The following is a 16,988-nucleotide window of genomic DNA, read 5'->3' on the forward strand; positions in this document are numbered from 1 at the left end:
ACAGTCTTTTTAAACACTATACAAGGTCGTGTGACTGGAGGTGGGGAGGTGGCCCCTTCCAGAGCAGCTCGGGTCTAAACCCCTTCCAGATCAGCTCGAGTCTAAACGGCAGGTGGCCCCTTCCAGAGCAGCTCGAGTCTAAACCCCTTCCAGAGCAGCTCGAGTCTAAACGGCAGGTGGCCCCTTCCAGAGCAGCTCGAGTCTAAACCCCTTCCAGAGCAGCTCGAGTCTAAACCCCTTCCAGATCAGCTCGGGTCTAAACGGCAGGTGGCCCCTTCCAGAGCAGCTCGAGTCTAAACCCCTTCCAGAGCAGCTCGGGTCTAAACCCCTTCCAGAGCAGCTCGAGTCTAAACGGCAGGTCAAAAAGGTCGGAGGGGAATGTTTCAACGCACACAGTACAGGCTGAAATATGACAAAAATTTAAAAATAAAAAATAAGAAAAGGCCTATAAATCCAAAGTCCAGAAAATTGTGTTTCTCTAACGTATCCGTGTGTCCAGGTTTTCCAGTCCAGTCCTTTAAGTCGAATAATCCTGCAGAAGACCAGGACACAGAGAGGCACCGATGAGATCACGGTTACTATGGCAACATTTGCTTTAGAGATTAAGATGTCTGCAATATTAAAGCTGCTATAATTATCCATCAGATCACATCGAGCTCTGTGTCGATGAGTGAGGTTACAACTGAACATGTTAATGATCTTCTGTCGATGGAGAAACTTACAGCTCGTGGTTTCTTGTTCACCTTCATGTCAAACCTGCAGCAGAGAGAAGAAGCTGGTGAGAAGAGATCGAGTTAGGGGGTAGGGGGTAGGGAAGAGGGGTTTAGGGGTTAGGGGGGTAGGGAAGAGGGGGTAGGGGGTTAGGGGGTAGGGGGTTAGGGGTTAGGGGGTTAGGGTTTAGGGGGTTAGGGAAGAGGGGTTAAGGGGTAGGGGGTAGGGAAGAGGGGGTAGGGGGGTTGGGGGGGTTTAGGGGGTTAGGGGTTAGGGGTTAGGGGGTAGGGGTTAGGGAGTTAGTGGTTAGGGAAGAGGGGGTAGGGGGGTTGGGGGGGGTTAGGGGGTAGGGAAGAGGGGGTCGGGGGGTTGGGGGGGGTTAGGGGGTAGGGAAGAGGGGGTAGGGGGGTTGGGGGGGTTAGGGGGTAGGGGGTTAGGGGGTTAGAGGGTTAGGGGGTTAGGGTTTGGGGGTAGGGTTAGGGGGTTAGAGGGTTAGGGGGTTAGGGAAGAGGGGTTAGGGGTTAGGGAAGAGGGAAGAGGGAGGAGGGGGTAGAGGTTAGGGGTTACTCTGACGGGTGTTCAGGTGAAAAGCAGTGAAACTACTGAATGAAGACGTCTAAAGAAAAGCTTCAAAACAAGAACGGGTTCAATGACCACGTGTCTGTTCTTGTTTCTGCACAAATATAAAGCCAACGCAACTTCTGACAGAACCAGCAGCTCTACTGGACCAGCAGCTCTACCGGACCAGCAGCTCTACCAGCAGCTCTACCGGACCAGCAGCTCTACTGGACCAGCAGCTCTACTGGACCAGCAGCTCTACTGGACCAGCAGCTCTACTGAACCAGCAGCTCTACCGAACCAGCAGCTCTACTGGACCAGCAGCTCTACTGAACCAGCAGCTCTACTGAACCAGCAGCTCTACTGAACCAGCAGCTCTACCAGCAGCTCTACCAGCAGCTCTACTGAACCAGCAGCTCTACTGAACCAGCAGCTCTACTGAACCAGCAGCTCTACTGGACCAGCAGCTCTACCAGCAGCTCTACTGAACCAGCAGCTCTACTGAACCAGCAGCTCTACCAGCAGCTCTACTGGACCAGCAGCTCTACTGGACCAGCAGCTCTACTGAACCAGCAGCTCTACCGAACCAGCAGCTCTACTGAACCAGCAGCTCTACTGAACCAGCAGCTCTACCAGCAGCTCTACCAGCAGCTCTACTGAACCAGCAGCTCTACTGAACCAGCAGCTCTACCAGCAGCTCTACTGGACCAGCAGCTCTACTGGACCAGCAGCTCTACTGAACCAGCAGCTCTACCGAACCAGCAGCTCTACTGGACCAGCAGCTCTACTGAACCAGCAGCTCTACTGAACCAGCAGCTCTACCAGCAGCTCTACTGGACCAGCAGCTCTACTGGACCAGCAGCTCTACTGGACCAGCAGCTCTACCAGCAGCTCTACTGGACCAGCAGCTCTACCGGACCAGCAGCTCTACTGGACCAGCAGCTCTACCGGACCAGCAGCTCTACTGGACCAGCAGCTCTACCGGACCAGCAGCTCTACTGGACCAGCAGCTCTACCGGACCAGCAGCTCTACTGGACCAGCAGCTCTACTGGACCAGCAGCTCTACCAGCAGCTCTACTGGACCAGCAGCTCTACTGGACCAGCAGCTCTACTGAACCAGCAGCTCTACCGGACCAGCAGCTCTACCAGCAGCTCTACCGGACCAGCAGCTCTACCAGCAGCTCTACCGGACCAGCAGCTCTACTGGACCAGCAGCTCTACCGGACCAGCAGCTCTACTGAACCAGCAGCTCTACCAGCAGCTCTACCGGACCAGCAGCTCTACCAGCAGCTCTACCGGACCAGCAGCTCTACCAGCAGCTCTACCGGACCAGCAGCTCTACTGGACCAGCAGCTCTACTGAACCAGCAGCTCTACTGAACCAGCAGCTCTACTGGACCAGCAGCTCTACTGAACCAGCAGCTCTACCAGCAGCTCTACTGGACCAGCAGCTCTACTGGACCAGCAGCTCTACTGGACCAGCAGCTCTACTGGACCAGCAGCTCTACTGGACCAGCAGCTCTACTGGACCAGCAGCTCTACTGAACCAGCAGCTCTACCAGCAGCTCTACTGGACCAGCAGCTCTACTGGACCAGCAGCTCTACCGGACCAGCAGCTCTACTGGACCAGCAGCTCTACTGGACCAGCAGCTCTACCAGCAGCTCTACTGGACCAGCAGCTCTACTGGACCAGCAGCTCTACTGGACCAGCAGCTCTACTGGACCAGCAGCTCTACTGAACCAGCAGCTCTACTGGACCAGCAGCTCTACTGGACCAGCAGCTCTACTGGACCAGCAGCTCTACTGGACCAGCAGCTCTACCGGACCAGCAGCTCTACCGGACCAGCAGCTCTACTGGACCAGCAGCTCTACTGGACCAGCAGCTCTACCGGACCAGCAGCTCTACTGGACCAGCAGCTCTACCAGCAGCTCTACTGGACCAGCAGCTCTACTGAACCAGCAGCTCCAGCAGCTCTACTGAACCAGCAGCTCTACCAGCAGCTCTACCGGACCAGCAGCTCTACTGAACCAGCAGCTCTACCAGCAGCTCTACTGGACCAGCAGCTCTACTGGACCAGCAGCTCTACCAGCAGCTCTACTGGACCAGCAGCTCTACTGGACCAGCAGCTCTACCAGCAGCTCTACCAGCAGCTCTACCAGCAGCTCTACCAGCAGCTCTACCGGACCAGCAGCTCTACCAGCAGCTCTACTGGACCAGCAGCTCTACTGGACCAGCAGCTCTACCAGCAGCTCTACTGAACCAGCAGCTCTACTGAACCAGCAGCTCTACTGAACCAGCAGCTCTACTGAACCAGCAGCTCTACTGGACCAGCAGCTCTACTGGACCAGCAGCTCTACTGAACCAGCAGCTCTACTGGACCAGCAGCTCTACCAGACCAGCGGTGTTGGTACCAGATCGGTTCGGGGTAGCTAGCTCGGGGTAGCTAGTTTGGGGTAGCTAGCTCGGGGTAGCTAGCTCGGGGTAGCTAGTTCGGGGTAGCTAGCCTACTGCACTGGCCGATGACATCACACATCGTGTCACAAATCGTGATTGGTTGAAGCTCGGAGAGTTGGAGGAAACCATGGAAACACAAAATGTTCGGCAAAATCGGCTCGTGGTCGGAGAGCGGTGGTTGCTAAGCGCTGCTAACGTTGGGCTAGTGCTAACACGGAGCTAACGCTAACACACACACACACACATAAATGATTAACCACGAAGAACAAGGGTAGGACGGTGTGTGTGTGTGTGTGTGTGTGTGTGTCTGTGCGTGTGTGTGTGTGTGTAGCGTTAGCTTCGTGCTAGCCACGAGCATACATAGATATATATATACAACGAGCATAGACACGAGCCGAACTTTTCTAACTTTATTAAACACTGTTCAGCAGTACTACAAACATTTTGTGTTTCCATGGTTTCCTCCAACTTTCCGAGCTTCAACCAATCACGATTTGTGACGTGTGTGATGTCATCTGCCAGTGCAGTAGGCTAGCTACCCCGAGCTAGCTACCCCGAGCTAGCTACCCCGAGCTAGCTACCCCGAGCCGATCTGGTGCTACACCGGGACCAGCAGCTCTACAGAACCACTGGAACAGAAAGACATGAATGAAAACAGCCCATAATAAACAAGCAACAAAGGCAACGGAGTTCAGAGTACAGGTACAGGTACAGGTACAGGTACAGGTACAGGTACATGTACAGGTATATGTACAGGTGTAAAGGTACAAGTACAGGTGTACATTGGTAGTAGTTGGACATGCAGCACGATGAAGAACTACGGCTTCAACACAAACTACATGAACATGAGCAGGATGAGTGGACAGCAGGCAGGAAGTGACATCACAGAGCAGGAAGTGACATCACAGAGCAGGAAGTGACATCACAGAGCAGGAAGTGACATCACAGAGCAGGAAGTGACATCACAGGAGCAGGAAGTGACATCACAGAGCAGGAAGTAAAAGTCAGACTTACTCAAAGTCATAATCAAACATGGCAGAAGGGCTGGGGGGGGGGGGCAGCATTAGGGGGGAGAGAGCAGCAGCTGTTAGTTCACCAACCTAACACCTACAACTACAACTAACTAACTATAACTATAACTAATTAACTCATTAACTAATTAACTATAACTAACTAGTTAAAGCAGAAGTCAGGTGAATGTTTGTGTTAATCTAAGTCTTAAATAGTTGTATCTTCCCACAGCAATCACTTCTATAGAGTGTTTGGTCTGAAACACGGGTCTGTCAGTCACTCTGCTCTGCTCTGAGCCCAGGAGAAAACTTTCCTTGTATCCTACAACCTTTATCCAATGAGGAGAGAGAACGGCATAAAGGGGCAGTCCTCTCTGTGTGTGCAGCCAAGGGATGCGCCTGAATGTGGTGACGTAGGGACGAGGACCAATAGATCCATGACGAGGGCGGGGGCTGCTAACTCCGTCGGCTGACAAGACGTTATGGTGCGTTCAAGGCAACTCGTAACTGGTGTTTTTCCGACCTGTGAAGTGGTACCAGTTCGATCTGGTACGAGTTCACGGGTCAGAAGTTACGAGTGGCCGTTATAGTGACTTTCACCGGTAAAACAGGTCGGAGAAACACGAGTGGGTTGCCTGGAACGCTACAAAGTCCTAAGTTGTGACTTGAAGCTGTAATTTACGGTTTCAAAAGCCTGCCTGGAACGCAGCATTAGCCAAAACCACCGGATCGCTTACTTCTGCTTTAACTATAACTATAACTATAACTATAACTATAACTATAACTATTACTAACTAATTAACTATAACTATAACTAACTAACTAACTAACTATAACTAACTAACTAACTAACTAACTATATCTATAACTAACTAACTAACTATAACTATAACTAACTAACTATAACTAACTAACTATAACTATAACTATAACTAACTAACTATAACTAACTAACTATAACTATAACTATAACTATAACTATAACTAACTAATTAACTATAACTAACTAATTAACTATATCTATAACACCTGTAAACACTGACTGGCCCTGACAGGTACAGGTGTGTTACCAGTATCTGAGCATTCACCTTTATTTTGGTGCACATCTGCCAATAAGGTTCCAATATCAAAGTTATGTGAAAGTAACGGTAACGGCGTTGCCACGGCGGCGTTGCCACGGCGGCGTTGCCACGGCTACGGTACCTGTGTCTGTTCTTGTTCTTCCTCTTCTTGTGGCCGGCGTGGTGGCTGCTGGACGAGGACGAGGACGCGGCCTTCTGCGGCTTCAGGTCCTGCAGCGCCGCGTCGCCGTCCTCGCCGTCCTCCTGACTCGGCTCGTTCTCCTGGTTCTGCAGGTCGGGGGAGGCGTCGCTCTCCGTGCCGCTGCCCGCCTCGCCTGGCCAATCAGCACACAGCGTCAGAAACACAGCGTCAAACACACACACACCGACCGACCGCAGCAGCAGAAACTTCTCTAACGCTGAGAACAATACTCACGTTTCTCATTCATGTGGTCGGGGATTCCTCCGAGAGCGCACACCGCCTGTCAACACAACAACACAACAACACAACACAGAGTCAGAGTTAGTTTCAACACACACACAAGGAGGCGGGAAGGAAGCGCGTCACTGCCCGTACTTCGCTGTGATTGGTCGTTCAGGTTGATGATGTAACACGTCTGGTGTGTCGGTGCATCAACGTAGAACTGCAACTTCTAGAAGGAGCTCAGACGATGCTACGATCTGTCGACACCATCGACACCATCTACACCATCTACACCATCGACACCATCGACACCAGGGGTTCAAAGTGTGAGAGAGTGACCCCCCCCTGAATGAAAAACCTTTAGGAGCGGTATGCGGGAGGACACGCGGTGCTACAGCTGATCCAATGTATTTACTGAGCTTGGTCAGTGTGAGGCACCGGGCCGCTCTGAGCTGCTTCATATGAAGTTAGACCTGACGCTCTTCTCCACAGCCGACGCAGCTACTGTAGCGCTACTTTCAGCCGAGGCAGCTGAGCTCTGCTCTCCCTGATCAACACAGACCACTTTGCTCTGAGCGTCACATGTCGCCGCCGAGGGGATTGCATGGGGGGGGGCACCTTGGGCGTCAGTGCACAAGGCCAAAGGGCCCTGACCATTGAGACCAAGCGTCAGTTTATGACGCGTCGGGGGTGGGACTGTGTGTTGCTCCCTGACACATCAGTCGAGCATCATCGCAGCCTGTGTAGATCGTGTTTTATCATATCGCAGTATAATAATAATATATATAATTGCAAACTATAGGCTACTGCAAAAACATGAATCATTTAGCCCTCTGTGCAAGTGACATGTAACTCGTCTTTTGTTTGAATGTTTTCAGTTGTTCTTTTTCTCATGTCGCGCCCCCCCTCAAGCTCTCTGGCGCCCCCCAGGGGAGGCGCGCCTCACACTTTGAAAACCCCTGTTCTACACCACACATGGGCATTTTACGGCATGCCGTCTCAATCCGGCCCGCGAGCCGAAGTGCTATTATGATCACTGTTCCCTCTCAGGTGTTTTACTGCTCCACCTCTTTGCCCAGAAGACAAAAAAGTTGCACACTCAAACATCCCCGACTAGTTTAGTGTTTATTTCTCCCTCATGTGGCTTTGAACTGTGAAATGTAGCTATGACCTTAACTATGGTCTGTAGTGCAACTATGATTGAAGTTTTTGCTTGAGAATTATTATTACTGTTCATATCAAGATGCTTCTGTGCCAAGAGTTGATGACACCAACTTTCATATTGTTCATATGGCAATAAATGCAAAATCTATTTTGCCAAAACAATATTGTATTTTGTTACTGACCTAGATATGGAGCAGCCTAGGTGATGTTGTCAAAATAATCTGTTATTAATCATTATAGTAAAAGCCAATAGTATTGATATGTGGAGTTGGACAGAGGCCAGAGCACCAGCATATGGACGTAGCTACTGTGTTCGCTTAAGCTGTCGCTCACAGTCGCTCCAGCAGCTCAGGGGAGTTGAATTTCTGCTCAGGAGTTTTGAAAATTAGAGGGAACATTGATTATGACCCGATTGCTTTTATTACGTTGATGCGCACTAATCAGCTGTTTGAAACAGTGACAGCCCTGTTAGAGCAGCAGCTGCACATCGCAGACAGAAAGCAACAACGAAACCTCCTCCAGGTAGAAGACAGACGGCTGCTCGGTCTCTTTCTCTGTCTGTCTGACCATTTCTCCACAGCAACACAGAGTTTCTGACCAAGTTGTAACACCTGGTAAAAGGTAGAACCAGTTATTAATGTAAAGTAAATAAAATGAAAACTTAGATGTGGGCCAGTACTCAGAAGATTAGATTCGCTCTGGAGAAATGGGTGTGAGTAGAAAAGAAAACAACAAGAGGTCACTGTCATATGTTTAAAAAAAGTAAATAATCAAATTTATTCCAATGTGAATCGATTCTCTTCTTCTTTTCTTTCTTTTTCTTTCTCTTCTCTTTCTTTCAGAATCACATATAACAACAACAATAACACATATGACAAAATCGAAATACACCAACTATTCCCTCTTTTCCCTTACGAATCCACCTGTCAGGTAAGTATAATTTGATGTCTAATTCTTAGTTTAGTGCTAACTTAGTTATTATTTTAATTGTCTAATTTATTTCTAATTCTGTATTTTGAATCTATTTTATTGCGGATCTTGCTGACAGGTGGTTTCCTTAACTTATCCCTCTCTCAACCGGTCGACCTGTCAGCGGCAGCCTAGACCGCGGGACCGGGCCGGTGTTTCTCAACCCTCCGTCAGCCCAATCAGAACAGCTGACGGTTACAAAGCCCCATCACGGCACATAATTATTATTTCCCAAACACTAATTATTAGCAAACTGTGATTAAAAGAGCATTTTATGAGATGGCTGGGTTTTCTGACGTGATCGACCATGTGACTGATTGTAGCCACGTGCGTCTGAAGCCTCCATCCACCAACGGCTACGCTTGTAATCAAATCAGTCTTTTCTTCATGTTGGTGCTGTTAGGCAGCAGCAAAGGAGTGTTGTGTTTCTTCATAAATAAAAGGTGGTTCTTACAAAAAATATCTTATAAAATATAAAAAGCAAAAATGTCTCTTATGCTCTGCCCCTTTAATTAGTGCATACAAAATAATTTAACTTTAGCCGACAACTTTTACAACCACATTAGTTACCAGCAACATAAAGTGAAACAGAGGCAGAGGTGTCCTGCCACAGTCTGGTTTGGGCTCGGCTCTCTATGAACAACACTAACCCGTGTTGGGGCGGGATTCGAACCGCCAACCCTCTGATCATTGGACGACCCGCTCTACCACCTGAGCCACTGCCGCCCCCCTTAACCCACTGACAACCTTTAACCTTAACGACTCTGACGACCTTTAACCCACTGATGAAACTAACTCTGTGACTCAGTGTTGATGAAACTAACCCGTGTTGGGGCTGGGCGATATGACGATATGACATCGTGGAGGATTAGAGCGTGTAGCCCAGAGGTGGGTGATTACTTTTTCCAGAGGGCCACACTGACTCCGATAAAGTGAGTAAAGGGCCACACGATTCAAAATCAAATTGAAACATCAAATATGTATTGCTGAATTATATATAATTATATATTAGCCTATATAACTACATATATTTGTGGTCAAAGGTCGTCAGAGTCGTTAAGGTTAAAGGTCATCGGGGTCAGAGAGTTAGGTTCATCAGTGGGTTAAGGTTAAAGGTCGTCAGAGTCGTTAAGGTTAAAGGTCGTCAGAGTCGTTAAGGTTAAAGGTCAAAGGTCGTCAGAGTCGTTAAGGTTAAAGGTCGTCAGTGGGTTAAGGTTAAAGGTCGTCAGAGTCGTTAAGGTTAAAGGTCGTCAGAGTCGTTAAGGTTAAAGGTCAAAGGTCGTCAGAGTCGTTAAGGTTAAAGGTCGTCAGAGTCGTTAAGGTTAAAGGTCGTCAGTGGGTTAAGGTTAAAGGTCATCAGTGGGTTAAGGTTAAAGGTCGTCAGTGGGTTAAGGTTAAAGGTCATCAGTGGGTTAAGGTTAAAGGTCGTCAGAGTCGTTAAGGTTAAAGGTCGTCAGAGTCGTTAAGGTTAAAGGTCATCAGTGGGTTAAGGTTAAAGGTTAAAGGTTAAAGGTCATCGGGGTCAGACAGTTAGGTTCATCAGTGGGTTAAAGGTCGTCAGTGGGTTAAGGTTAAAGGTTAAAGGTCATCGGGGTCAGACAGTGGACGACTTACTGCGACCGACGTGACTGAAGACTTGCTGAACAGACGCTCTGCTTCCTTGAACTTCCTGTTCCTTCTGTCCGTCTTGCTGTTGGAGTTTCTATGGAAACACAAACATCAGTGTTCATAGTTTCTAGGCTCCGCCCCCTAAAGGAAAGAAACGTCCGGTCGGTCCGACGTGAGGGAAGTCTCTTACTTCTGGTTGGTGAGGTAGCGGTCCCAGCCGCGGATGATGTTGCCGTACATCTGCGTGTCTTCTAGGTAGCTGCCTTCGAAGGCGTAGATCTGTCTCTCCAGGTTCACCAGCGTCTCCTAGGAGACAGAGTTACAGAGTTACAGATGTAACAGAGATGTAACAGTGATGTAACAGAGAGAGAGGATAGATCTGTCTCTCCAGGTTCACCAGCGTTTCCTAGGAAACAGAGATGTAACAGTGATGTAACAGTGATGTAACAGTGATGTTAGATAAATGACTTGTAACAGAGAGGATAGATCTGTCTCTCCAGGTTCACCAGCGTTTCCTAGGAAACAGAGATGTAACAGAGATGTAACAGTGATGTAACAGTGATGTAACAGAGAGAGAGGATAGATCTGTCTCTCCAGGTTCACCAGCGTCTCCTAGGAAACAGTGATGTAACAGTGATGTAACAGTGATGTAACAGTGATGTAACAGTGATGTTAGATAAATGACTTGTAACAGAGAGGATAGATCTGTCTCTCCAGGTTCACCAGCGTCTCCTAGGAGACACAGATGTAACGGTGATGTAACAGTGATGTAACAGAGAGAGAGGATAGATCTGTCTCTCCAGGTTCACCAGCGTCTCCTAGGAAACAGTGATGTAACAGTGATGTAACAGTGATGTAACAGTGATGTAACAGTGATGTTAGATAAATGACTTGTAACAGAGAGGATAGATCTGTCTCTCCAGGTTCACCAGCGTCTCCTAGGAGACAGAGTTACAGAGTTACAGATGTAACAGAGATGTAACAGAGATGTAACAGAGAGAGAGGATAGATCTGTCTCTCCAGGTTCACCAGCGTCTCCTAGGAAACAGTGATGTAACAGTGATGTAACAGTGATGTAACAGTGATGTAACAGTGATGTTAGATAAATGACTTGTAACAGAGAGGATAGATCTGTCTCTCCAGGTTCACCAGCGTCTCCTAGGAGACACAGATGTAACGGTGATGTAACAGAGATGTAACAGAGATGTAACAGAGAGAGAGGATAGATCTGTCTCTCCAGGTTCACCAGCGTTTCCTAGGAAACAGAGATGTAACAGTGATGTAACAGTGATGTAACAGAGATGTAACAGAGATGTAACAGAGATGTAACAGAGATGTAACAGAGAGAGAGGATAGATCTGTCTCTCCAGGTTCACCAGCGTCTCCTAGGAGACAGAGATGTAACAGTGATGTAACAGTGATGTAACAGTGATGTAACAGAGATGTAACAGAGATGTAACAGAGAGAGAGGATAGATCTGTCTCTCCAGGTTCACCAGCGTCTCCTAGGAGACAGAGATGTAACAGTGATGTAACAGTGATGTAACAGTGATGTAACAGAGATGTAACAGAGATGTAACAGAGATGTAACAGAGATGTAACAGAGAGAGAGGATAGATCTGTCTCTCCAGGTTCACCAGCGTCTCCTAGGAGACAGAGATGTAACAGTGATGTAACAGTGATGTAACAGTGATGTAACAGAGATGTAACAGAGATGTAACAGAGATGTAACAGAGATGTAACAGAGAGAGAGGATAGATCTGTCTCTCCAGGTTCACCAGCGTCTCCTAGGAGACAGAGATGTAACAGTGATGTAACAGTGATGTAACAGAGAGAGAGGATAGATCTGTCTCTCCAGGTTCACCAGCGTCTCCTAGGAGACAGAGATGTAACAGTGATGTAACAGAGATGTAACAGAGAGAGAGGATAGATCTGTCTCTCCAGGTTCACCAGCGTCTCCTAGGAGACAGAGGACAGAGGAGGGGTCAGCGGACTGACACACACTTCTTTGTTTTGTTTTGTTTTTCCACTAGTACTCCAGCTCTACGTCCGACACGAGGATCAAACCTGCTGGTTTTAAAAACACCCCGGCGACAGCGACCACTGATCTGTAGAGACGCCGGTCGTCATCGAGCTGCTCTGCTCGACAACGCTAGAAGAGGGGAACTCATTTTTTGTCAAAAATGAGATTTAGTCATTTTTGGGACATTAAAGGTTCTGCTACATCATGTGGATAAATATCTGGACTCAACGTGACCTTATTGGGGATGTATTGGAGGTTTTCACAGTAACTCCCCAAAACTGTGGTGAAACCAGAGAGAACACAGTAACTAGAGTAACATGAGTTACCTTCTTCTCTCTGTGTGTAGATGATCAACACTCTCTACTGTAGCCTACAACAGACTGCTGCTGTACAACAGGCTGCTACCATTATGAACCAATAGGAGTTAGTTTCCTCTTTCTTGTGTTGTATGTCCAGCTTATATTTAGCCTCAGTGCACAGACAGACAGAGGAAACTCTGAAATAAGGGTAAAATGTTAAGTTTGAGTTAAATATTTTTACACAGCTAGAATACTACTGGTTAAAACAAGGATTTGACCAATTGTCAGAATCCTAAATTCAATACAGTTGACTGGACAACAACAAGACGAGGTGCAACGAGGAGATACTGAGCTGACAGTTCTCTGTAGTTTACTGTAGTTAATCTGTAGTTTAGCGTAGTTATTCTGTAGTTTACTGTAGTTATTCTGTAGTCTAGCGTAGTTATTCTGTAGTTTGCTGTAGTTAATCTGTAGTTTACTGTAGTTATTCTGTAGTTTACTGTAGTTAATCTGTAGTTTACTGTAGTTATTCTGTAGTTTACTGTAGTTAATCTGTAGTTTAGCGTAGTTATTCTGTAGTTTACTGTAGTTAATCTGTAGTTAATCTGTAGGTAATCTGTAGTTTAGCGTAGTTCATCTGTAGTTTAGCGTAGTTAATCTGTAGTTTAGCGTAGTTAATCTGTAGTTTACTGTAGTTAATCTGTAGTTTAGCGTAGTTAATCTGTAGTTTACTGTAGTTAATCTGTAGTTCAGCGTAGTTAATCTGTAGTTTAGGGTAGTTAATCTGTAGTTCAGCGTAGTTAATCTGTAGTTTAGCGTAGTTAATCTGTAGTTTAGGGTAGTACCGAGCTGCAGACGAGGTGCAACGAGTAGATACTGAGCTGACAGTTCTCTGTAGTTTAGCGTAGTTAATCTGTAGTTTAGCGTAGTTAATCTGTAGTTTACTGTAGTTAATCTGTAGTTTAGCGTAGTTAATCTGTAGTTTACTGTAGTTAATCTGTAGTTCAGCGTAGTTAATCTGTAGTTTAGGGTAGTTAATCTGTAGTTCAGCGTAGTTAATCTGTAGTTTAGCGTAGTTAATCTGTAGTTTAGGGTAGTACCGAGCTGCAGACGAGGTGCAACGAGTAGATACTGAGCTGACAGTTCTCTGTAGTTTACTGTAGCTAATCTGTAGTTTACTGTAGTTAATCTGTAGTTTAGCGTAGTTAATCTGTAGTTTACTGTAGTTAATCTGTAGTTCAGCGTAGTTAATCTGTAGTTTAGGGTAGTTAATCTGTAGTTCAGCGTAGTTAATCTGTAGTTTAGCGTAGTTAATCTGTAGTTTAGGGTAGTACCGAGCTGCAGACGAGGTGCAACGAGTAGATACTGAGCTGACAGTTCTCTGTAGTTTAGCGTAGTTAATCTGTAGTTTACTGTAGTTAATCTGTAGTTTAGCGTAGTTAATCTGTAGTTTACTGTAGTTAATCTGTAGTTCAGCGTAGTTAATCTGTAGTTTAGGGTAGTTAATCTGTAGTTCAGCGTAGTTAATCTGTAGTTTAGCGTAGTTAATCTGTAGTTTAGGGTAGTACCGAGCTGCAGACGAGGTGCAACGAGTAGATACTGAGCTGACAGTTCTCTGTAGTTTACTGTAGTTAATCTGTAGTTTACTGTAGTTAATCTGTAGTTTAGCGTAGTTAATCTGTAGTTTAGCGTAGTTAATCTGTAGTTTACTGTAGTTAATCTGTAGTTTAGCGTAGTTAATCTGTAGTTTACTGTAGTTAATCTGTAGTTTAGCGTAGTTAATCTGTAGTTTACTGTAGTTAATCTGTAGTTTAGCGTAGGACTGGCGAGCTGCAGTGCAGGACTCTGCTGTGGCGCTGGTGGATTTACGACAATTAAAAAAAAAAAGAGAGATAAATTTGGAGGAGCGGCAGCTGGGATTATGGGATGGCCGCGGGCCGCCACTTCCTAAATGAACGTAGAGGAAACACTGTTGGTGTCGGCACGTTGCCAGGTCTGAATCCTGCTACTGAGACAGGAAGGCAGAAACTTATGTCCACAGAGGGTCAGCGGTCAGACACAGACCTGGCAACCCAGAGAGGGTCAGCGGTCAGACACAGACCTGGCAACCCAGAGAGGGTCAGCGGTCAGACACAGACCTGGCAACCCAGAGAGGGTCAGCGGTCAGACACAGACCTGGCAACCCAGAGAGGGTCAGACACAGACCTGGCAACCCAGAGAGGGTCAGAGGTCAGACACAGACCTGGCAACCCAGAGAGGGTCAGCGGTCAGACACAGACCTGGCAACCCAGAGAGGGTCAGCGGTCAGACACAGACCTGGCAACTAGGGATGTGCACGGTTACCCGGGTACTCGAGTACTCGAGTAGCAATCTGCTACTCGGGTATGAATTTATTACTCGGGTACCCGAGGATTAAAAAAAACGGCACGTCAGAGCGCAATCTAGTGTCGGATCAGACTACATTATCATGCCATGGTTCGGCTTTTTGTAGTGTTAAACAGTTTCGATCAAGCAACGTGATTTTCTGCTGTGTAAAAGCGTTTTTGGATCGAGCCTCGGACTTTCAAACCTTTTACAATAATTCTCCCTCCCTCCCTCGGCGACGTACGCTGTCGGGAGGGAGACGACAGGTCTCAAGTCTGGTAGAAAATATACTTTCACTTTACAAACACTCTGAAACCTTCCCAGTTATTTCCTGAAACGATGCGAGGCAGAGAGGACCGAAGGCACCAACATGTGTAGTGTGGACTAATAAATAAGCACCGCTAATGATTTAAAAAAGAAAAGAAAAAAAAAGTTTTCTCCTCCGTGGCAGCCGCGGCATAAATGCGCTGCACTCAGCGCTGCACTCAGCGCTCAGAGCGCATGCAGCGCATTTATTCCCCGGCATAAAGATGCACATCTGCCTCGTGTGTGCATCTTAAACTCCAGTCTCTACTCTTATTATCCACCTGACATTGTGTGTGACGACGCTGTGTGTCAGTAATGCGGACTGTCTGACGGACAGAGCGCATTTATGCACCGGCTGCGCTCTGTCCGTCAGACATGACGTCATTTTATTTTTTATTACAGTACTCGATTACCCGATTAGTACCAGCTTCGGTTACTCGATTAGTAAATTAGTCGAAATGCCCATCCCTACTGGCAACCCAGAGAGGGTCAGAGGTCAGACACATCCAGCAGCCATTAACAACTGTTAGTTTTCTAATCACATCTTTATTCATCGCTGCAGCAGCAACGTCACTAAGAACAACTGTTTGTTTGGAGCTGCTCCCCTTCTTAGAAAGCATATGATTTAAGAGGGAACTGTACCTTTAAACAAACTACCATCCATTCTACCCTGAAAAGTTTTAGCATCTATTTTTGTGGTGTAAAAATGTGGAATAGACTAGATGAGGATATAAAAATGTGCAATAACTTATAATTAACTTACTTAACAATTTAAAAGTAAGTACAAACACACACTCTTGGACAGCTATAAAGAACTGGACAGATAATTCTACTCTTTTTATTTATAATTATGGCCTTATTTCATATTAAAGCAATATGTTTTTAATCTTCTGAATGGTATGGAACTACAGATGTATGACATGAATCACAGTGTAACTTGATGAGCTTTGCTTCCTTCAGCTTCTTCTCAAACTGCACAGGATCATTATTGTTTCTATTTCTTGTTACATCGACTGTTTGTCTTCTGATCTGCTTGTTTGAGACAAATAAAAATCTAATCAAATCAAATCCTCCTCCGGTGCCGCCGAAACAACGCGAGAGCTCAGCTGAAACAACGCGAGAGCTCAGCTGAAACAACGCGAGAGCTCCTCTCCACACCGGGCGGTTGTTAGCATGTAGCATGTAGCTGCTAACAGCTGCTAACCCAACTCTCAGTGTTTCATCACGTCACCGCTTCACTGACGCAACAACACAACGACCATGACGTAATTCTGTCCCAAACTCCCGCCACTCACTCCGCCGTTAACGTTCAGAAACCAACCGACACATTTATTTCCTATTGTTAGCATCGTTAGCTTAGCACTTAGCTTAGCAGTTAGCCGCGAGGCCTCGGCTAGCGGGAAGCAGCCGCTCTGTTGTCGGTTGAACTGCGGCCGTTAACGGGGGTTAGTGACCGTTAGGACCGTGTTGAGCTAACCCCCGTTAACGGCCCGTTAGTGACCGTTAGTGACCGTTACACCGACTCACCGCGAGCTCCTGCTTCCTCTTCACCAGCTCCGCGAGCTCCCGGCGCGTGTCGGGGATCTGCGGAGGAGTCGCCTTCGCGTGCATCGCCATGGCGGCCAGAGTCAGGTTGGGTGGTTATAGAGTCTATGAGCTGTGGAGAGAAGCACCGCAGCTACAGACCAGCAGCGGAGGAAGCGGCGCAGAGTGGCCGGCAGAGGGCGCTGCTTCCCGGCACAGCGCGATCAGAGCAGCCGCCGAGGAGCCGCGGGTTGCCAGGTCTGTCGGTCTGAATCCGCGTCTTCATTGATCCTGTTGGCTCAGATCAGGAGGAATCATAGATATATCTATGAGGAGGAATAATGGCCACAACATAACACACCACATGCTACGAGAGGACCAGGGCATCCTTTGTGATCTAGAGCTCTACAACGAAGCCCTGAAGGTTGTCCAGGACTTCCTTTGGAAGTGGCTGCAAGTGGATGAGGGCTGAGTCTGATGACTGTTCACAGAAACTGTTTTTGTGTCTAAATT

General features: G+C 47.3%; 1 protein-coding gene across 2 annotated transcripts; it reads right to left on the minus strand.

The window, feature by feature from the left end:
* Positions 1-245: 245 nt before the first annotated feature.
* On the minus strand, positions 246-16,649 carry meaf6 (MYST/Esa1-associated factor 6). Of its 2 annotated transcripts, XM_085790274.1 has the most exons (8): positions 16,479-16,649; positions 10,151-10,266; positions 9,967-10,054; positions 6,232-6,277; positions 5,938-6,130; positions 4,739-4,768; positions 723-756; positions 246-532 (listed from the first exon to the last, which is right to left on the minus strand). In XM_085790274.1, exons 1-8 carry the CDS (start codon positions 16,566-16,568, stop codon positions 518-520), a joined length of 612 nt encoding a protein of 203 aa, XP_085646400.1. In that variant the 5' UTR covers positions 16,569-16,649; the 3' UTR covers positions 246-517. The 2 variants fall into 2 exon arrangements, with proteins under 2 accessions (XP_085646400.1, XP_085646401.1); XM_085790275.1 differs by lacking the exon at positions 4,739-4,768 and having other exon boundaries at positions 254-532.
* Between the last annotated feature and the right edge of the window lie 339 nt (positions 16,650-16,988).

The sequence above is a fragment of the Trachurus japonicus genome, chromosome 11, assembly GCF_045865225.1.
Source record: "Trachurus japonicus isolate A0001 chromosome 11, Traja_1.0".
NCBI classification, from domain to species: domain Eukaryota; kingdom Metazoa; phylum Chordata; class Actinopteri; order Carangiformes; family Carangidae; genus Trachurus; species Trachurus japonicus.